This window comes from Thermobia domestica, chromosome 17, assembly GCF_964235325.1.
Source record: "Thermobia domestica chromosome 17, izTheDome1.hap1.1, whole genome shotgun sequence".
Classification (NCBI taxonomy): Eukaryota; Metazoa; Arthropoda; class Insecta; order Zygentoma; family Lepismatidae; genus Thermobia; species Thermobia domestica.
This window is the reverse complement of record NC_137470.1, coordinates 10465092-10489483: the sequence shown is the minus strand read 5'-3', so window position 1 is coordinate 10489483 and position 24392 is coordinate 10465092. Positions and strand designations below refer to the sequence as shown.

Below are 24392 nucleotides of genomic sequence, written 5' to 3'. Positions count from 1 at the left end.
GGTTAGATATAAATACATTAAATGTCAAACAATACTCAGAGTTGCTTAATTTAATTGTTGTTGTGGATAAGAGTACAGAGTAAAATAATAAAAAAAAAAAAACTTTACACACGGATATTTTAACGTTAATGTACAATTTCATGAAGTACTGAAAATAAATTTATAATTAGTTCAAATTTATTTAAAACTTAATAAGGAGTGAAGGTGTGTATAAGCATTCTTTATTTAAGGAAGTACAACAGAAACGTTTACATCACGCCACATGTGTGGGAAGTGCAATGCAGGCATTTCATAAGACTACTAAAGTAAACATTATGTAGGTAAACGGAAGTAAAGTGACTCGGAATAGAAGGTAAGTTTCTAGAGTAAAGAGTTTCGCTCTAGAAGTGAGAAATTGGATACTGGATAGCGTATATTCAGCAACAAGTTGAGAAAAATAGATGCAGCTATTTTTTTTAACATTTACCTAGTTTTCTCCGATACCCTCTAAAAATATGTAGTCTTGAAAATTGAAAATTAATTTTTCAAAAATAAATGTTACGTCGTCATTGTTGTGTTATTTAAAAAATACCATTAAAAAATTACCAACATCTTTTTTAAAACAGCTCAAGCCGGTTAGACGTATACGTGTACGGACCCTCATAGTGCTTCTATGGGCGGTTCGACGTACACGTACACGTCCCGTGTAATAGTGACGAAATGATGCATATTCTGCCATCTGCTGTTTTCCAAGATGAACAAAAACGCATGTCAATCAAGAGTAGGCTGCAATGTGCTGCGAACTGTTGGTTTTCCTTCTTATTACATGAAATTATGTTTAATTTTGTGACATTATGTGAAAATTGCTGTTTTTGGTGATTTAAAATTGCTTGCAGCAGCTGGTGAGTATTCAATTCCCGGCTTGAGGAGTTAAAAGGTCATATTGTAGCACGTAGGAAATTATGATGGTTTCGTTTCAAGAAACATCTCAATTGAAAGAAAACGCATTTGATTGGTTTAATTGTATGTATATGAGAAAGAATGTAGATCTTGTGAAAGAGGATGGACGGAGTCTTTTCAAAATAAGACTGCACACTGTATTCCAACCTAATAGTATAGGATAACTCTGGATGTCATTTAGTCATTTTTTAACTAATCTATGTATAATATCAAACCATCTTTTACACTAGAAGCATCGGGAGAGGGAGAAACACAAAAAGTCAAAGACTGTCTAGGGTAATTAGCAGAGTACGAGTAGTTATTGTTCCTCGAGCAGTGTCGGAAGGCTAAGTTGAGGGCCCTTCGCGCTTGCCCTTGAAGGAACCCAACTCATATTATATAAGACGTCAGTTGCAAAACATAATAAGTGACAAAATCATATTTTTCTTTTTTGTATTAAATAAATATATAGTACAAAACAGATCGTAAAAGAAGGTACAATAATACTGAAGGCAATCAAACGAAATCGTGAAATTACTTCAGTTACCTTGACAAGTTTTTCACGTAGTTCTTCACTTGATGAGGCAATCAAATTAATTACTTTTTCTTTGTCTATATACTGGAATAAATCTTTTCCTGTAAACATAAAAAGTAAAGGAGACAAATAGTTTTGACTTATCGTAGATCTTAATCTAGTTTTAATAATCTCCAACTTAGAAATTACCCTCTCACATGCGAACTTACGCTTCTGTAAACTTTTTGGTAGGAAGACTCAAGAAAGCATTTGCGATCGCGAAAATTCGACCAAGACCTACATGATCTGTGCCTCGAGATAACTGCAGGCTCTCTCGGACTCTTGGCGATCGCAAAGTAGCCAACGTGGTCAGTCCGGCACTGTCTTTGAGTGGTATATTTGTAAAATTATCGACTTGCTAGCCGCAATCATCAACCATTTTGCCAACAACAAATTGCTCTGTCCAGGGACGGATTTAGGGGCGGTGCACCTGTACACGTGCACACCTCCTTCGTTGTAAATGTGCACTATCTAAAATGAGAAGCTAGGAGTGCAAATAGCTATCTGCCATTATTTTCCCCAAAATTTCTGCCATTATTATTCCATTTGGGGCTTAAGGGTCTTCATCCCGGCGAAATTAAAATACCGCTAATTTTACAGTAATTATGTGATATCTTCAAATAAATAAAAGATAATTGAAATATGGAACAAGAGCGCCCTAGACAATATTATTTTGCGTGAGGTACCGTTATAACAAGTCACCTAGCGGCTTTCCGTTTTCAGCTGTTTAGAAACGCACAAATAAATGCCGATTTTCTAAATGGCTGGAAATTGGAAGCAGATAAGTGAGTCGTGATAATAGTTTCTCATGTAAAATGATATTGTCTAGGGCGCTCTTGTTCCACATTTCGATTATCTTTTATCTATTTGAAGATATCACATAATTACTGTAAAATTAGCGGTATTTTAATTTCGCCGGGATGAAGACTCTTAAGAGAAAGTAACGCTTTTCAAAAGCAATAGTTTAAGTCAATTTTCTTAACGTACGAGGAAAAAGGATTCACCAAGCAAAACAATACAACATTTGTCAAATAGGGGAAGAAAACAGAAACAAGAAGGAGAGAACATTTTTTTATTTATTTCACTTGCGACCTTCTTTAAAATACTACCCCCCACCCGAACTACGTATCAGTGTTGTGAGCGATAAACAATATCGTCGCATGCCACTTTGTAAAGTTTCAGTGTGATTGATCATTTTGGTAGTTATTGATGCACCCCTCTGAGAAAATCCTGGATCCGCCCCTGGCTCTGTATGTAGTGTTGTCCAGGGAGCATCGTGACCTAGTGGTTAGAGCGTTGAACTTACTTTCGCATGGTTCGATTTCCTTCACGGTTTCCCAATTTGCGTCGTGAGGCAAGCTGGGAAGTCACGTGAATAAAAAGAAAACAAAAAAAAAAAAAAAACGTGACGGCCAATAGGTCTAGACGCCTTATGGACAAGATGAATCAGCGCGATGACCAAGTGTTACTCACTAGACTGGACATAGTGCAGCCGGTCGCCAATAGATGGCGTTGGAGCAGATCAGTCTCACAAGGAGATGTTGCGCTCAGTGGTTTGGTTTAATTTGGTTTACATTCGTCCACAAGACGAAACGACAGAAGAAATAAGATTTTCAGTTTCAACTTTTAATAGAACTTTTCAGTTTCAACAAACACTTCTTTACTGGAGCCAAATCTCTTTCTCGGAGGCAGTTTTAGGTTTTCAAAGAGATAGTAATCGTTGGGAGTCAGACCCGGAGAGTACGGTGGACGGGGAAGTAATTCTAAGCGCAATTCGTGCTATTTTGCCATTGTTGCGATCGGCTTGTGACACTGTGCATTATCTTGCTGAATGAGCACATTTTATTTTTCATTTGGGGTTGTTTTCTCGCAATTTCTTCCTTTAAATAATAATGTCATATAATATTCGCTATTGATGGTTTTTCCTTTCTCAAGGTAAACGATGAATAAAATATCATGCGCATACCAAATTACGCAGGCCAAAACTTTACCAGCTGACATGTGCGTTTTTGGTCGCTGTGGGCGGCTTTCACCGGTTGCTCTCTACTTAGCTTACTACCAATCTGACACTGGAGTGTAGTGATGGATCCATGTTTCATTCATTGTCACGTACCTCATGAAAAACTCCTTTTTATTGCACTGAAACACCTCCAAACAACGCTCTGAATCGTCGACGCGTTGTTGCTTTTCGTCGACTGTGAGTAAACGCTGTGTCCCCTCTGAATAGACTTTTCTCATGGACAAATGTTCATGCAAAATGGTGCACACACTGTCTTCTGCTGTCATGCAACTTTACTTTATGATCGGCCGAAACTATTTTGTGGACTTTTTTATGTTTTCTGGAACAACTGCCAAATTGGGTGACCAGATCATTCAGCATCATCGGTGTTAGTACGGCTGCATTTAAATTCAGCAAACCACTTCTCTACCATTTGTGTCGATGCATTAGTGACCGAATAACACTTATCAAGCCATTGCTTTAGCAACACACAAAATTCAGATTTGTTTTGAGAAGTACAAAAGACGTGTCACTAAAACCACCCTAACTTGTGAACTAAACTTCAGATTGTTGTGAAATTGTGACAAGCATCATTTGAAGGTTAATACTTCTTAAACATATATGAATTTGTGAATAGTGGCGATATCTATATGTAATTCTACGAACTTATTGAGTGATGTGTTACAGAAAACAGTTTGGAGTTGAGGCAACGATCGATTAATTTGTATTTACATTCTTGATTAGGGTGTTCAGTAATCTTTTAATGGGATCGAACCCACGAACTTGAAGTAATGAGATTCACCGTGTCAGCTCAGAATCTTGTTTAATAATTTTCTTTTTCATGAAGCCACTACTTTTTTTCTTATATGTATTATTCAAATATTGAACGAGCTGTCTCTTGTTCGCACACGAACAGATAAAATTAAAGAATTTCAAAGGCCCCCAACATATTTTTGGTTTCGGGGTGAGGAAATTTGTTGATAAATAGTTAAGCTGCGCTGAAATTTTGATTTCCGTCAAATTTGCTCGGAAACCTGTATTTTAAAAGACGTACAGATAAAAACTGCAAATTCATCCTATATTATGACATTCATTACGTAATCTTCAGAATTAACCCAGGATCAGTTTCAACTGTCTAGCTGTGTCAGTTTGTTGGAGTTAGTCATTTAAATCCGTCACTGTGAATTAACACTGAAATATCACTCAAATAGTAGTAAGCCGTTCACGGCATGTAGTACCATCTACGGAAGAAATAATACGTTACTTTCAACTGTCTAGCTGCGTCAGTTCGTTAGAGAAAATCATTTGAATCAGTGACTGTGGGTTAACACTGAAATATCACTCAAATAGTAATAAACCGTTCACGGTATGTAGTGCCATCTATGAAACAAACAATGTATCAGTTTCAACTGCCTAGCTGCGTCAGTTCGTTGGAGGCAGTCATTTGAATCAGTCACTGTGGGTTAACACTGAAATATCACAGCACTAGTAATAATCCGTTCACGGCATGTAGTCCCAACGATGGAACAAACAATATATCAGTTTCAACTGTCTAGCTGCGTCAGTTCGTTAGAGACAATCATTTGAATCAGTGACTGTGGGTTAACACTGAAATATCACTCAAATAGTAATAAACCGTTCACGGTATGTAGTGCCATCTATGGAACAAACAATGTATCAGTTTCAACTGCCTAGCTGCGTCAGTTCGTTGGAGGCAGTCATTTGAATCAGTCACTGTGGGTTAACACTGAAATATCACAGCACTAGTAATAATCCGTTCACGGCATGTAGTCCCAACGATGGAACAAACAATATATCAGTTTCAACTGTCTAGCTGCGTCAGTTCGTTCGAGACAGTCACTCTGGGTTAACACTGAAATGTCACACCATTAGTAATAAGCCGTTTACGGTATGTAATGCCATCTATGAAAGAAATAATATAACAATTTTAACTGTCTATCTGCGCCAGTTTGTTAGAGGCAACTCATTTTGTGTATTATCTCCATGTATGCACATTTTATACATCAAATATGAATGCAGAGTTAATTATAACTTTCAAAGAAATGGTAGATTACTTTGAAACACCATATAATTCTGATTAAATTCTATTACTTGTTTTGTTACAGAAGTCACCATATCAATGGAACCAAACATATAACTTAATATTAATGTAAAATACGTACCACCAGGAATAAGATTTTCAGCTCCCCTTTCTCCGTAAGCAAGTTCCGGCGGAATCACAAGTTTTCTCTTTTCTCCTACGCACATATCAGCGAGACCTTGGTCCCAGCCTTTTATCACCTGGCCAATACCCAATTGGAATGTAAAGGGTTGATCACGGTCATGACTAAAAAAAGAACAAAACAAAAAAATTATTGCAAAATTCAATTTTATACATAGTGTTCGGAAAGTCTCTATAACACCTTATTCGTGACATATTCATAGTCACAAAGAGAAATATTTTATACGAAGATTTGAAACACTGTTTTGTTTAGGGATGAGCACGACTCGAGATTTAAGCCTGTTTCGACTCGAAAATATGCTTCTGTCTCTACTCGTCTCGAATTGGAGACGAGACGTCTCGAAATTCGAGTCGAGACAAAATATACGAGTTAAAATATACGCACCCATCTGCCAGAACATTATGGCTGCCTACCTACTCGTCAGTATGATCACCTTTGGCACGAATAACAACGGCGACACGTCTTGGCATGGACGCAATGATCTTTGGTAGGCCGCTGGAGAGAGTCGGCACCACATGTGCACACACAGGTCACCTAATTCCTGTAAATTCCGAGGAGGACGGTGATGCGATCTGACGTCACGTTCAATTACATCTCAGATGTGTTCGATTGGGTTCAGATCCGGCGAGCTGGGGGGCCAGCACACCACTTGGAACTCGCCCCTGTGTTCCTCGAACCACTACATCACACTTCCTGGCCTTGTGACATGGTGCTATCATGACATTAATTATCTGTTTTAATTAACTAAATTGAGCTGAAAATTAAATCTTGATCTCGAATGATTAACTATTAAGTTTATGTGCTCTGTACTTTTCTAAAGTACTAAATGCTGGAATTGGTTTCAAGGTTGTTTCTGAGTGAATACTTTCTCCAAAATAATATTAAAAATTATAGAAAGGTTTTCGAGACATTCGAGTCGAGTCGAAATTTTTACGAGCAGTCTCGACTCGAAAATTCGAGTCGAGAAATAAGTTTGTCTCGAGTCGTCTCAAATTTTACAAAGTGTGTCACGACGCGAATCTTGACTCGAATTCGAGTCGAGTCGAGATTCGAGACATGGCTCGACTCGTATCGCATCCCTAGTTTCGTTGCCGCCTTGTGTCCAGTTTGTTTCTGCAATCCAGTCGGCCAGGTTATCTTAAGATGATTGTTGCGACTTTCGTATCTCGACTGATTTTGCCTATGTCACAAATCATGTTTATAGTGACTTTTCGAATCAGGTATATAGCAATTGTATTGTGTGCTATATATTTTTTCCAAATCCTTTACACAGTTGTAAATTATTATTATTATTATTATTTTACTAATAAGAATGCTACAATTTTGTAGTCGTGTTTTGACAACAGTGATTGGATTCGCGAAATTAAACTATGATAGTCGTGTGCAGCAGTCGGTCACAAATCAGCATGGAAAGGTATACAATTTAACAATAAACAGAATATTTCGAATTTCGAATATCAATTTTGCATATTAATTATTGGACAAGAAACTCCCCGGACACGTTATTTCAAGGAATGATAATGCGAACTGGCCTCCCAGATTACGTGATCTACCCCTCTCCCACGGATTATTTTCTAAAGAATTAAATCACGTGTCAGATCATCTATGAGAATAAACGACGAACAAATCTTTAACTGAAAGCAAATATGAACACACTATTGGAAATTTACAGCAGAATATTGTCAAACTATCTTGATAAGGTTTAGGTAGAATTAGTAATTTAGAACACGGGATTCGTTTTTTCCCCTCCCACAACCTTTTATTATAAACTTCCTGTTATATACAATGTAACACAAAATCACTATAAGTATGGTCCTAAGACCAATACAAAATTTACTATGAAGTTAGGGTTAACCCTTTCGGATCCAGGTCATTTCTCGCGTTTTCCTACATTTTTAGTTAGTGACTTATTGCTCAAAAACTATTTACCCGATTGATATGGTTAAGGCTTTGCTTTTTTAAAAGAGGCATGCGGCTATTTTTTGGTGTAAGTTACGTTATAGTGTTGTCAACGGGAGGGAAATTATTGAGGAAAATGTAGGGTTAAACATTTACATAAGATCCCTACCCAAATTTCAAGATTTTTTGTAGCTGGCACCACTGTTGCGACATGGATCCAAGTCACCTAAAAAATTCTTTCGTGTGTTGATAAGATACAGTGGAAAATCGCTTACATCCATAAAAAGGGAGAAAGAAAAAATTCTCTCTCATCATATACATTAAATTTTGATACTTTTTACACCTCAGAAGCAAAAATCAATATATATGCCGGGGACACAGCTTCCCTAATTATCCCATTGAGACTTTTTATGATGTCTTCTGTAGGCCAGAGAAAAGGCTTTCAGATAATAGTACGTTTGTTCCAATTTAGTCAGTAATAGGGAAATAATAGAGCAGAAAAAGAGAAATTTTCCGAATTTCTCACCTAAAATTGGGAATTAAAATTTTTTGTAGCTGGAAACACTGCTACTATACACACGAAAACCATTTTAAAATAAACCTTAGTGTCCAAATAATATATCCTATAAGTATTATGGTGATATCTAAGAAACTAAGCGTGACATTTTTAAAATGTATATATACAGAATATGGTTTATTATAAACCTCAACTGTACTTCCCCTAATTATCTTACTGAATTTTCTTATAGTGCGTTGTGTAGGCCAAGGACGAAAATTTCAGACAGTGGTAAGTTTGTTGAAATGTGGCCAACAAGAGGGAAATAATGGAGAGAAAAATTGATTTTTTCAAAATTTCCCCCTAAAATCAGGAATTTTCTGTAGCTCAAAACACTGCCACCAGACAGACGCGAACTATTTTAAAATAAACATTGGTACACCATTAATATATCCTACAAGTATCATGGCGAAATTTAAGAACGAATGCTACTAACTACAAAAAATATATTACGGTAAACAGATAAGTAAGGGAAACTAGAAAAATCAAGGGTTAGAACCAAAGTACAAATTTTTCTTGCGCTTCCTAATTACCCCATTATAATGATCTGTACCCGCTTTAGTTCAGTAAGGACCAATGTTCGACTGGGGTTAGTTGACTTACGCTCGGAGGTATAGGTGCGGATTTATAAACAAAAATTTCGAATTTTTTGCCCAATTTTAGGGAAGTTTTAAATTCTGTGGTTGGCAACACTGATCGCGGACCGGTCTAATTGATGTCAACAATTAGGTATCCATCCGAGGTATCTACCTGATAAGTCGTAAGATCTCTAAAACGAAGTAAGCTACAAGGAAAAAAGAAAAAGAGAAAATTCGACATTTGCAAATTCTCAAATCTTCTACTTTGGGTTGAAATTGGAGGACATTCAGAAAAAAAAAAAAGAAACTAATACGATAAATTATGGATAACCATATTTTGCCCCAAAAATTATCCCGATATCCTAATTAGTGTCCAAATAAGACGGGATTTAAAAAGTGACACAGCCATGTGTGTCACTTTGCCCACCTGGGTCCAAAAGGGTTTAAAAAAAATAGACAACCAAAGAAAGACTTCCCAGAAAGCTCCAGGTGAGCTGAGTGGAGGGTGTTTAGCAATTCTCAGCGCTCCAGGCAAGCAAAGAGAGGTTGCAGTTCCGCAGAGCTCCAGGCAAGTTAGGCAGGTAGGAAAACAGCAGAGCTCCAGGCAAACTAGGCACGTAGAAAAACCACAGAACTCCATGCAAGCTAGGTGTTTGCGGTTAGGTTCTCTCAGAGCTCGAGCCAAGCTGAGAGAGAGAAGTTGAGTTCCCACAAAGCTCCATGCAAGTTAAAATGATTGAGTTAGATTAGATCTCTCACAGCTCCAGTCAAGCTAAGGAAAGGAAATTGACCAACCAGCCAAAACTGGTGTCGATTGACACATTAGATAGTGTTTTATACCCTTTCCTGGATAGTGGTGGCGCTAGTGTTCCTATCCTGTTACATGACCAGATGATGATGAGGCTTCTTGTCGTCTGCTTTATGTATTGGTAGTAATTGTAGTAAAAGAGCAACGTAGTTTTGTTTAGAAATAAAAAAAGGACTGTTAATGTTTACAAATATAAACCACGTATAGGATGTTATAATATTCGTGCAAAAAGTGCTGTAAAATTGAATATTCAGAATGCACTCCACCCACCGAAGCAGAGGAGGACATTTCGGCGACATTATCTTCAAAGCATAATGTTACTAATTGCTTTTCACAATAAAAAATAAAGATCATCTGCAGTTTTCATTCTATGTCATTTTAAATCTCTGTCGTTCTTATTGATAAACATCCCATATTCTATATTCATATTTAGTGCACAATCAAAAGTTTTTTTTTTTAAAAAAAGCCATTATTTTTCGCTATTCCTTTGAATAAAAGCACAAAATAAAAAATACGTATTTATGTCACGTTTTGAGTTAAAGTGACACGTTTCATAAAGGCACAGTCTGCAATAAAAGAAAGTTAGTAGGTTCTGTAGTCCGGCTTTCTTAGAGGGCAAACGGCCTATACTGCAAGTATTATTCTTTTGAGATGGTCTGTACACCAGATTTCAGCTCCAGTTATATTCGAACTCCGTGTTAATAGTAGGCTATGTTCTCCATAACCTTGGTGTTGTATACGGGCGTATAACACAAAGGGTCAAGTGAAGACTCGGGTTCAATTCTCGGCCGGAGCTGATGTGGTTTGGACCCCACGTTAAGCTGTAGGTCCACGTCCAATATAGCCTCGCTGCTGAAACAGATAAACTTACTAAGCTCCAAATCAACCAACCAATCTACTATATAATGTAGCATACAGTAGGAATTCCCTATCAATATGCAACTCATTACTCCTTGTTCATGATTGAGTTGACTAATGTTTAGGATATACCTCTTTACCGACTGTATAATGTAATGTATAGTAGGAATCCCCTATTAATATGCAACTCACTGCACCTTCTTAATGGTTGGGTTGACTAATGTTTAGGATATAACTCGTGACCTACTGTATAGTGCGAGAGACCCGGGTTCAACTCCCGGCAGGACCTTATGCGATTCGGAACCCACGTTAAGCTGTAAGTCCACGTTTCATACATCCTCGCTGCTGAAAGGGACGATAAACTTAAATTAACAAATAAGAAATAACAGTTAAAACAAGGACTCAAAATTTAAGTATATCTTCCTTGTCTCAGTGGACAAGCTTATCAAAAAAAAAAAAAAAATGAAATGAAATCTTTGAGTTTTACGTCCCACGGTTATGCCGGTTAGGCTAAAGGAGACAGTGAAGATGAGAAATGAATGAAATGGAGGAATGAAGAAAGTGGGAGGAAACGGGAGAACCCCGAGAAAACCCACGCACACGGTGTTTGTCCACCACAAAGTTCACTTGGCGGGGGCTGGGATCGAACCCGGAGCACCAGAGGTGAACGCTCTACCACTGAGTCACCGCGGCCCCCCACAAGCTTATCAAGCATTTCGTGCAGAGAACTGTATTCTTTGGATCAGAAATATAGGTGCTATGTAGAAGTGACTAAAAACAATCAGGCACTTTGTAATAAGGTTGTGGAGAAAAATGGAGCAAATTAATTGACGGCCGAAAAGTAAGTGAGGAATTGGTTGGAGCAGGGGCGGATCCAGGATATGATCAAGGGAGGGGCTAAACCATATTTTGCCGTTTTATCCAGTGTAAAGCAGGATTGAAGCCCATTTTATCCAGTGTATACCTGAGCGTCAAGGGGGGGGGGCTATAGCCCCTATAGCCCCCCTTGGATCCGCCACTGGTTGGAAGTATATGGAAAGAAAGTATCTCAAACGAAATAATTCTTTTTTCTAAAAAAGAAGAAGAAGAAAGAGAGAGAGAGAGAGAGAGAGAGAAACTATTCGGAGAATTATCTGAGAAGAAACTGTATTCCCGAGAAGGTACAGTCGGTGGAAAGAAAACAGGCAAGGGACTGGCTGAAACGGTGGTATAAGACAACTTCTAAGTTTCTGGCATGTAACTTGCCAATAATATCACAATAAGGATGATATTGTCACTGATAATGTAAAAAAAAAAAAAAAAAAAAAAAAAAAAAAAAAAAAACATGTCTATCACTGATGTCTGCTCATTTACAAAAAAAGACAAATCACACCATCACTGTAGACCACAAACCAGTGTTTTCTACCAACATCATCATTGATCACGTTCCTTGTAGTCATAATAAATCTAATTTAATACGATACTTTGTGCTACTTCTGAGGTCAAAGCACAACTTCTGAACAACTTGAGAAAGAAACTTCAAAAAAATAATGAAGTTCACCTCCCACTGTCAGTAAGAAACGGGAACTCTTTATATATACATTTTTTTTAAGAAGTGAAAGTTATGCTTTCATGATGTTCGTACACGCATGAGTGGTTGTAAAGGAACTGTGTTGGATATATATATATTTTTTTTAAGATGACGTCAATGCTTGTGCATATTAACAGGAGGAAAATATGACCAGCGGATAAATGAAAGATTCATTCCTTGAATTGTTATGTTATTTTAGTTTCCAGACAAGAATTCATGGCACCAAAATAGTCCGGCTGATTTTGTACAATGAGCAGCAAAAGTGTTTCACGGCTAAGATATTCTTTCACCAATAACTTCAAAATGATATGTCCAATTTTACTAGTTTTCAGTAGAACGAAAAAAAAAAAAACTTATTTCATCGATTTGGTCTTACAGTTCCAATGCTATCTTTGGTGTGCGGGGTCCCTGGTTCAATTCACAGCTAAGTAAGTTTATAGCGGATATCACTGTGTCCGTGTTTTTTCTCGGGACATTCCAGTTTCCTCCCATTTTCTCATTCCACAAATTCTTTCATCAACATTCACTTGCTTTAAGCATCGTCTCCCTTTGTCTAACGGGCATAATAGTGGTATGTTAAACTGAAAATATTTTATTTCGTTTCATTTCGTGAAAGTGTACAACTAGTAATAGTGCTAGTATTCATGTTGTATCATACGAAAAGAAAAGTGAAACAAACAAGGATTTTAGGAATGATCCAACAATTGGATTCAAAGATAACAATTGGATCTAACAATTCTTTGCAATCTTGGCCAAGAATTTTAGAAATGATCCAAAATATGCATCAAAATATTGCGATCTTGGCCAATAATTGGTTTCCGGATCAGGGGCTACAAAATTTTTGAACGTCCTCTAAATCGAGTTTTCGTATTTTCTACGGAATAAGCACATCATACTGAGTTAAGAAATAGTTTTTCGTTCTGCTACACTATGTGTAATTCTCCAGATATAAGACCTACAAGTAAATTTCTGATTGAATGAGATATATAGATATATTGGGTTTCTGGATCAGGGGCCACAACATTTTTGAGCGGCCCCTAAATAGAGTTTCCGTATTTTCTATGGAATAAGCACATCATACTGAGTTAAGTAATAGTTTTGGTTTGGCTAAACTGTATATATATATATATATATATATATATATATATATATATATATATATATATATATAGTTCTCCAGATATAAGGCCTACAACAAAATTTTTGCCTGAAATATATTGGATCTTTTGATTAAAGAAAAAAACAACTCTGGAAAAATGTATGTAGACTCGAAACACTAAATGAAACACATTCAGTGTTCCTACTCCGTGAACTGAGGTCTCGCGTTCGAATCGGGTGACCAATTATCCCGAAAGAGCTTTTTTCTTCAGTTGCAACAAGTTGGTGGTTATATTGTACTGTAGCTTCAAATATTCGTTCTGGCTCATTTTGATCCACTTTCAATAGGATTGCTTTTGTGTATTGTTATTTCGTTCACAGTCTTCATCTCAAAATTTCGAATATAAATAAAAAAAAAACTTAATCCATTCTCCAATATTGTAATAGATAAATACACTAGTTAATTAGATCGACGCCATGGTGATACCGAGAAACGTGATTGTGGAGTAGTTTCGTGGTTGTCTCTTGTCTGCGTTGCCATTTGTATACGAACTACTAACCATGTATTAAACGAAGTTAGTCCGACAGAAACGCATGAAGTGTTTCCAACGCTAAGGGTTGTGAAAGAACGCTGTGGCGCAGAGGTTAGTCAATACTTTGAAAATAAATGACCGAGTGGTTGATGGTGGAAATGGAAATGGAGAATTTTACGACCTCAGATTTAATTAGGCGGGCACGCAGTAAATAAAATAAAGAAAGCCCATTATGGAAGATTACAGAGTGTGAAAGGGCTGAAACGACACAGACCCACAGTAGGTGAGAAAAGACAAGAGCCTTTGTTTTTGCTTGGCATAAAAATGTCGTTTCGGTGTTTCGGATGCTGTGAGGCTAACCTTAATTATATTGATTTTGTAGATTCTTAGACAGATGGAATTCTGTCTATTAGCAACTGGCAGTATACGTAAAAATGTTCGCCTTTTTTTCTAAATAAATTTTAACACAGAAAACCGTTGCGAGAGACGAAGATTTTCAGAGTGAGGTTATCGAAAATATATTTCGATTCTTCGTCGTTTTCTTTTAAACAGTTTGACTGATCTAAACTAAATTTTGCAGCGCGTAGGAAAAGAAAAGAATTCTCAATTAGCTCATACCACAGAGGAATAATGACTGAAAAACACTACCCCTATAGAACTGGAGCAGGTTAGATTAACCCCTAATGATATGTAACAATTCATGTACATATGCATGTCACTGTTGTATAACTTATAGGAGTAAGATAAAGTGCTTTTCAAATTTCAATCTTCTTCTTCTACTGATTTGAACCAAGTTTTGTATACCCATTAGATCTACAAGTGGCCAGGTTTAGAGAAAAGAAAAAATTGAGCAGCACGTGACACAGATAAATAATAATAACAAAAACGTTGATTGATTTGTGGTTTAACATCGGGTTCAGCAGTGACGCAATATCAAATATGGACCTACAGTTTAACATGGAATTAGAACTACACGAGCTACTACCGTAAAAAAAAGAAAAAGAAAAGAAAAATACATATATAGAAGTGAAGGAAAATAGTAACGTCTAAAAATATGCAACAAATCATGAATAAGTGTAAATTGTTATTGCATAACTTTTAGGAAAAAAAAACAATTTATTTCATAATGATACGGGAAAACTGTTTGAACAAGTTTCGGCTTCTTTATCCGAAAAATGAAATATTTCAGTTTAGCGACCCACGATTATGCCCGTTATGCTAAGGGAGACGATAATTAAGACAAACGAATGATGATGGAAGAATTGGTGGAATGAAATGTAGAAGGAAACAGGATTATCTCGAGAAAACCCACTACAAACTTACTTATCTAGGATCGAAGCAGGGACCTCAAGCACTAGAGGTAAGCACTTTACCACTGAGCCACCGCGTCCTCTAATTAGCACATCATTTATGCTGTAGGTGATTGGCAGCGTGATTTAATAGTTTGTTTTGGGGCAAGATTCTCTACCGAAATAAGATTGGAATGTATCGTTCCTTTCAGGGCCGAGGATATATGGGACATGAAGGTACTCGTTAACATGGAATCCCAATCATATGAACTTCCACCAGGAATCGCACCCGGTACTCCCACACTGTTCACAAACGTAAGACTTTCATGTTTGTTATTAGTATGCAAATGATTAAACTATATTCAAATTCAGGGTAGCAGCCTCCCCAAATGACGCATTTGTCGGTAGTCAGAAGGTAACAAAAATAAACAAGAGTAAATAAGCTCACGAATCGATGTTAATGCCATTTGAAAACTGAAAGAAATAATTCTGGTCTAAAATCATACATTAGCGCCTTAGGGTAGACAATAACTAATTACGCAATAATTATTGAATCAATAACTAATTACGCAATAATTATTGAATCAATAACTAATGTCACAATAATTATTGAATCAATAACTAATGACACAATGATTATTGAATCAATAACTAATGACACAATAATTATTGAATCAATAACTAATGACACAATAATTATTGAATCAATAACTAATGACACAATAATTATTGAATCAATAACTAATAACACAATAATTATTGAATCAATAACTAATGACATAATAATTATTGAATCAATAACTAATGACACAATAATTATTGAATCAATAACTAATGACACAATAATTATTGAATCAATAACTAATGACGTAATAATTATTGAATCAAAAACTGGTATTGGTATTAAATCAATATTGATATTGATGAAGACTAATATTATCTCCCTATCACTTACGATTCCCGAGATATGGCTCCTTACATCTCCCGAAATTGGTGCCTTTTTGTCCAATATTTACGGAGTGGTAAGAGTGGTTTTTGATGCTATGTCGAATGGAGGGCTTAAAATTAAAAAAGAAAAAATAATCGCAAATAACAGACACACACACACACACAGACATAGAGAGTTCAGTAACGAAAGTTCGTTTAAAAGTAATGGTACAAGTATGTCATTTAAAGTTCAATTATGACACCAAGTGCTTAAAAAAAAAAAAAAAAAAAAAAAAAAAAAAAAAAAAAAAACCTGCAACATATACACGGGAAAGTGGAATTATAATGCAAACAGTACCGCAACAATTAGAAACTGTTGCGTGGGCAGAAGAACACAAGGGATCCCTTAAAACCATCACCCAAAAAACAAGTATAATAGTCCCTCAGTGTGAGAGAAACACAAGTTTATAGCTTGGCGTGATTTGATGTTTGCTTCAAATATTTTCTCGGCTATTATATAATATTGTTGCTTTACTCTTATGGAGAAATTTTCCCTCGAGCAGATAAGCTTCTTGGGATTTAGAAAGTTCAGTGAAAGTGTGTCACTTTCACTGACCACGAAGAAGAAAAGCAACGATTAGACGAGGTCAGGAGGAAGCGTTTCTCCATCTCCCATGGAACTTCCAATTCCTCTTACTTCCGGCAGTAATCTTATGCTTTCTGCCACCGAGGAGTTCCTCTCATTCAAGCGACTTGGGATCTTAGTGGGAACGTGAGCAAAATCTTTTAAAGGTTACGATGTTGGATAAAATATCAACTATTTGCTCAGTATTTCAATCAGGTAAAATGCTTCTTTTTCACCTATCAGGAACCACCAAGCTGAGGAAACGACCATTTAAGCATGCCAGAATGGTTTTCATTTTTCTTGTATATAAAAAGTTATACCATCTATTGATTTAGATACCGAATTTTAAAATTATTAAAATGTCCTTTTTCAGTCCACTACACTTTTCGGTATTTTTGCTATCAAATTCTCGTTAGATAAACTTCAAATCTTTCCATGATAGATGTTACTATTAAAAAACAAATAAAAAAAACTCTAATAAACAGGAAAACTAAACTCCTTACTAGCAGGGTGTATGTACTACACATCAGTACATGAAAAATGAAATGAAATCTTTGATTTTAAAGCAGTGATCCGCAACCGGTGTGTCGTGGTACACCGGAGTGTCAGCACAAGGTGAATAGCGTGACGCGAATTTTTCATAATTTCATTGCATAAAAATAAATTTTTATTTTATTTTTATTCCATTACACTGTAAAGCAAGAATACAATTATTTATTTTAATAGTAGGTCTAATAGAAAAGTGTATTTTCTTATATTTTCACACTCCATCTACAGCGAATTAAAGTTAATAAATTATTATTAAATTCAGAAGTCTATTTACGTTTAATAATAATAATAATAATAATAATAATAATAATAATAATAATAATAATAATAATAATAATAATAGGGGTGCGGTGGCTCAGTGATAGAGCGTTCACCTCCGTTGCTTGGGGTCCTTGGTTCGATCCCAGCTCGCGCCGTGTGGACTTTGTTGTGGACAAACACCGTGCTCGTGGGTTTTCTCGGAGATCTCCCGTTTCCTCCCACTTTCTTCATTCCACCATTTCACTCATTGCTCATTATCACCGTCTCCTTTAGCCTAACCGGCATAGCCGTGGGACGTTAAACTTAAAGATTTCATTTCATAATAATAATAATAATAATGATAATAATAATAATAATAATAATTTTGTTATTATTATTATTATTATTATTATTATTGTACGAAATATATAAATAATGATATATTACATTTTGTATTATCAGTACCAATATCAATATTACATGAGCGAAATTACATTTTGGTGTGCTGTATTGAGTCATAAATAATTTATGGTGTACCACGAGCAGCAAAAGGTTGCAGATCACTGCTTTAACGTCCCATGATCATTCCCTTTAGCCTAAGGGACACAATGACTAAATCAAATCAATGATGATTAAAAAATTGGTGGAATGAGAAAGTAAGAGGAAAACCCACAGGCACGATGTCGTTCACCACAAACTTACTTGGCGTGTGACCGCAACAGGAAGTCCACGTACCAGAGGTAGGCGCCCTACCACTAAGCCACTGTCCTCTCAAATCAGCACATCAGTTACCATTTGCATGATTTCTGGATTTCTACATTTAGCTGCTCAGTTTGTATTCGTTAATGAGTCAACACACATTAATTAAACCTATTTCTGAGCATTACAAGTATGTCCTCAAACCCGTTATGTATGAGAGATAACGCTCTTGGATGAGTACACTATCCGGGGAAGTGGGGAATGAAGTACTTGAGACATATATGTTAAGTATTATCCCGGCATTTGCCTGGTGTAATTGAGGAAAACTCAGGAAAAAATTTATTCAGTATGATTGGCCTCAAAAAGTTCTTACACCTTTTCGACGAGTGTTCCCATCGGAAAGCAAACCCGAGACTGCTCGCTATGAGGAATCACATGAGTCAACACCGAAAATTATTTGTTTCGAACCCGAGATTACGATCACGAGCACACGTTTCAGAGAAGTATGAACAAGTCTAATTAATAACAACTACCAAAGTCTTCCATAATGTCTACATATACCAATGTGTATGTAATTTCAACGGCTTTGCAAAAAGTTAATAATCTTATTATATGAAATCATAAAATAATTAAATTTATCCTTCAACTTACTTCTATTTAACAAAGGTAATTTGATCCTTCTTGATTAATTGGAGTGGAGCGCGATTGTCAGTGCTAACAAGGGACATCACCCAATTGTCCGGCTCCGATTTGAATGTGTTTTTTTCTGATAGAGAACATGTATTCATTACTTGTGATGACAGAATTTTTTGCCATGGTGCATGTTTTCTATTTCTCTATAATTTTTAAAGGTTCTGGTGTGGTTAATAGAGATTACTGCCTAAGTCCCTTACTACCCTTTATAAACGGAGTGTTAATGAAAGAACAACCATGTAGATACGTATAAGGCCTAGGAGAAAGTCGTATGGTACGTATGACCTTGACGGCAGCCATCTTGAAATCCGCCATTTCGAATTAAGGTCAAGTTTTTTTTTCTAATGGGAATAGGGTAATATGATACACAATTTCGGGCTAGAATTTAATCAGGAAGACAATGGTGAAGCTAGTTTTAAGGTAAACCCATTTGGGGAAAAGTTACAGGCATATTAATTGTTTATACTTACTATGTGCGTAAGTCTCTTACCTCCGCTTCTAACCCGTGTATTAATGATAATAAGTAGATAAAAGCTTCGGCAATACATATTATGCCTAGAGGGAAGTGATAGGATAAGGGTATCCTTGACGGCAGCCATATTGAAATCCACCATTTTGAATTAAATTGAAGTTTGAAAAATGAAAACCATAGCATATGACACCTCATTTTAATAGTAAATTTTCCCGAAAAGCCAACGGTATGCTTGTTTTTGTTCTAAAGTTAACCAGTATAAATTTAAGACTGCTTCTAATGTGCACCAAACGTCCATTATTCAATCTTTCAAATTGGCAACACTCCTAATTTTCACCGCATGTTTTAAGATTCCAACTGGCACTTTGCAATTGTTGCCAAGGATCATGTTTTCTAAATTTATTACATCTTTGTCAAAGAGTTGCGATTTGTCAGTTCGTGAATAGTGTTGGGATTAGCATCCAGCAATCTTTCTGAATTTTAAAGACTTGCAATGTTATTACTTATTTTAACCTAGAGTACCGTACATGAGGAATCTATGGACTTTTGTGACGTAAAGAAATACAAATGAAATTATAACAAATTGGTGTTATACGAACACACGCAAACGACAAACAGTATTTTTTTTTTAATAAATACAACTTTAAAGGAACAGCAGCGATGATAGAAAATATCAAAGAGACATAATATGACTGTTCCCAACACGCTGTTTTTACCATGAACAAAATATGAAAAGATGTAACTTGTTTATAAAGAGGTGTAACTTAATCGAGTTCCCGATCAATACTGATTATAAATCTTACAAACATGAACCATCGACTAAAATCGCTAAAAAACGAATGACCTTTTTGTCTGACTAGCTAAAATATTGCCATAAAAATAAATAAATAAATAAATAAATATCCAATAAACAAATTAACATAAAACAAAACAAAAGACCTTTGATTTACACAACAATCATGTTTCGTTTTCTTTTTTCAAGTGAATTTTCATTTGATTTCTCGTCTCATCTACTAGAGCTCCCTCGTGGCTAAGCGGTTAGCGTACGCGCCTTTGGCGTGGGAGACCCGGGTTCGATTCCCGGCGGGAGCTCATGTGGTTCGGATTCCACGTTAATCAGTAGGTCCACGTCTTATATAGCCTCGCTGCTGAAAGGGACGCTAAACTAAAATCAACTCAACTCGTCTCATCTACTATCCATCACAAGCTACGTCTTCGGTATTACCTGAATGCACAGTTGGAGTTGTTTCGTTGTGTGATGATTCATATTAGTAAACGAGTTTTTGAAGGGCAAGTATAGGAAATAAATAATTACATTGTCTAGGAAATTAATAATTACATGGCAAGTCTTCAAAAATCAGAAAGATTGCTGGATGCTTATCCCAACACTATTCATGAACTGACAAATCGCAACTCTTAAAAAAATGTAATAAATTTAGAAAACATGAGCCACGGCAAGAACTGCAAAGTGCCAGTTGGAATCTTAAAACATGCGGTGAAAATTAGGAGTGTTGCCAATTTGAAAGATCGAATAATGGACGTTTGGTACACATTAGTAGGGTCCTAAATTCATACTGGTTAACTATAGAACAAAAGTCACAAGTGGTATCTACTAAACGGCGTGACAAACATCTTGGCATTTGAAGGCGGCGCTCCAAATTCCCTTTAAATGCTGCTGGCCTAAATATTAGAGGCCAGCGGTATTGCCACGTTTATATTGTACAATTCCACGTCTATCCCTGCCACCTGATCGCGCTGTAGTTTGTCTACTTAGCTATAGCCACACCCCTTTCGCACTTGGTAACGTTGCCCCAGAGCTTGCGTTTTATTCGTTTAGATGAAATACCAAGATGTTTGTCACAGGCTTTAGATCAGGGGTAGAAACTCTGCGGTCTAAAGGCAGCAAGCGACCTTCTGAGTCATAAGATGCGGTCTCCTGGTCTTGTAAAAAATGCTAAATAATGTAAGTTAAATGATGATCGTTTAACATTTTTCATAACAGGACCAGAAGACCACAGTTTAAAACTCTGAAGATCTCATGCGGCCTTAAAGCTGCAGGTTTCCCACCCTTGCACTTGCCCTTTCATGCATAACAACCTCATATGAGGCGGTAAAATTATTTGTTTTTTCTAACACCTCAAAGTTAGTCGATGTTACGAGATTTTTCTTCCACGGGTGCATGAAGGCCTCAAGCGAGCTGCTTTAGGTTTCAAATGTTGCTCATAAGATGAGGGTCCCGTATTATCCCCATGTTACTCAAAATCATGCATTTAGAGCATGTGTTCATCACTGGTTTCAAGTTGCTATTTTATGTGAAATAGGTTCAAGAAAATAGAAGACAATCCGAAGGTTAAAAAAATATATATACTTCGAAACATTCAAGAATAATTGTTTCTATCATACGTACCGGATGGACATGATACCGTTTTGGCCATTGAAAGTTGTAACCTCAAGTGAGGCTTCCATGCAGCTTGTAGTTTTCAGTACATACTAGAAAGTTCCACAGTAGATTATTGGTGTGGAATGGTTGCACTCAGTGGCGGATCCAAGGGGGGCGCTATAGGGGCTATAGCCCTCCCCTTGACGCTCAGATATACACTGGATAAAATGGTCTTCAATTCTGCTTTACACTGGATAAAACGGCAAAATATGGTTCAGCCCCTCCCTTGCATGGGATCCGCCCCTGGTTGCACTTATTCAGCTCTAATTATCTCTGTTGATAATAATGAATTCTCTTGATTTGTGGAAAGCGAACACAGTTAAATTTGACAATGTCGATTGTAGCAGGGGCGCAGCGACGAAGGGTGTTTACCGTGTACGGATCCCACATAAACTTTCTAACTCAAATATATTTGTACATTTTCTCAACAAAACTTTACTTGTTGAACAGGAAAATGATTGGTGTTCGTAATATTTCTCTTATAAAATTCTAGTTCTATAATATTTTTGAAAATATAGAAAGTATTTTACAACTACTTATCACCTTTTCCGGTGCAGAATAATACCCGCTCAATAATACATAGATGTAGTGGCTTATAGTATTGGAACCTCCATAGCTTGGACCAATCGCAACAAAAGTTTCTGGGTGCATGCTTGAGTTGTAGTATTATATTTAGTAAGTAACAGAGCGTAATTGATTTTTTTTTTATTTAGCTACATTGCTGTAATTGACTCGTAACATTTTCTCTTCTTATCCATGAATAAGTCAGACTTATATCAATAATCGGAAAGAAGCTCCAAATTTTTGAGCACACACACGGCTAAGCGGTTAGCGTATGCACCTTTGGCGCGGGAGACCCTGGTTCGATTCCCGGCGGGACCTCATTTGGTTCGGATTCCACCTTAATCAGTAGGTCCATGTCTCATATATCCATGATTTTCGACCACCCGGTGAAATATCGCCCAGTTGGTGACCTTATGTATAATACATATTATTCGTAACCGGAGGAAAAGAATATTCATATAAAATCAATGCCCCTGTTCCCTATGTTCACGAAATTGTCACTTCTTTGCATGTTTCCTGCCAAATCTTTTTTTTTTTTTTTTTTTTTTTTTTTTTTTTTTTTTACAGTAAAAAGAAAGCTTTTGAAATGAAGGGATGATTCAAAAATCCAGACAAAACTTTTATTAAAAAATGTTGTTTGAGATACATTCATACAGTAGAGCAGTTTCTGTTCACTAGCTTCACCTGCTGCTATTATTCAACTGCTCAAACAATTGTTAACTTGAGAGATAGTAACTAGATAGTAACTAATAAATGAAAGTAACTAGTTTGTTACTTAATAGCTGTTGAACCATCCGTCCAATCTCGATCAAATTTTCAACACAGATGAGGAACGAATCTGGGATGGGTTTCATTATTTGACTTTGACGGTGCTACTGAGAAAAGGGGAGAGGCGAGACATACAAAAATGTTCGAAAATGAATGACGAAACGAGTCGAGACAGGATTTTCCTGACAAAATTCTAGTCGAGACACGGCTCTTCCAATAAAAATATACATTTTTCGAGTCGAGACATCACTTTTACAGCACATTTTTGAGACGAGACAGCCATAAATCTTGACATAACTGACATTAGGTCCAATTCATAGTTTTTGGGGCCGCTGAGACGAACAGTGACACTTCCGATGCCGTTTAGATCCAAATTCAGCCCCCCGCAACCTGAGAGAGGAGTATATATTATCGATATTAGTGTCGAATTATTCGGTTTCTGGGGTCCCTATGTTGATTAGTGACAGTTTCAGAGCCGTTTATGACTAAAGTGAAACGTATTCTCCCCTTGCGAAGAACGGACATTTTGCTAATGTTATCTTGATTGGATATAATATGATTTGTTTAAACTATGTAATTTATCAGAGTCTGGGCTCTGGCTGTCTCCTCCCAGTTTTTACAATCTAGATCTGCCACTGAGCTATTCTGTAGGCGGAGGTAAATCTTGACCTTCAAAGTAGTGAGAATAATGCTTATCCGTTAGAAAGCAATGAATTAAAAACAAAAATGGCAAAGGTACGAGGTGTGATCAAAAAGTACGGTGAGTGTAGTTGCACAGCGCCATCTATCCATGTTGTATTCATTTCAACTAGTAAGCCCGGTAGCCTAAACCTTTGGTACAGTCAGTGTCAAGTTTGAACGAGTTGTGACATGTTAGTTGGCTTCCAGAAGCAGAGGAGTGAGGACTTGTTACGAGTGTCTGTCGCTGCCCAACATTAAGTTTTGTCCTAAGCTGCAAAAAGGTACCAAAGAAGCTCACGAAATGTCAAAATCAGTGTGTTGCGATGAAACGGTGGCATTGAAGACTATTTACAAGTGGCGTAAGCGACTGAAAAGAGGCAAGGAGTCGGTCGAAAACGAGGAACGATCGAGACGTCCTTCGACGTCGAAAACAGATATAAAAGTGCAAAAAGTGACAGAAATAATTTGTTCAAACAGGCAAGTGACTATTCGAGAGTTTTTCGAGGAACTAAACATCTCGTATGGCTGCGTAAAAAGCACTTTAACTAAATTGGCACAGGGCTTCTCTGATCCCTCTTCACTACGGAAACACGCCGTGCTAGGGATGCGCACGAGACAAAATTTGTGGCTGTCTCGTCTCGAAAATGTGCTGTAAAAGTGATGTCTCGACTCGAAAAATGTATATTTCTCTATTGAAAGAGCCGTGTGTCGACTCGAATTTTGTCAGGAAAATCATGTCTCGACTCGAATTTTGCCAGGAAAATCCTGTCTCGACTCGTCTCATGCGCATCCCTACGCCGTGCCACACCTT

General features: G+C 36.8%; 1 protein-coding gene across 1 annotated transcript in view; it reads right to left on the bottom strand.

The window, feature by feature from the left end:
* LOC145673918 (FK506-binding protein 2-like) overlaps positions 1 to 24392 on the bottom strand; it is a 117208-nt gene that overhangs the window by 8209 nt on the left and 84607 nt on the right. Inside the window, exon 2 of the mRNA XM_081743735.1 lies at positions 5675 to 5838. Coding sequence (XP_081599861.1) covers positions 5675 to 5838 — 164 coding nt within the window. The remainder of the gene's footprint in view (positions 1 to 5674; positions 5839 to 24392) is intronic.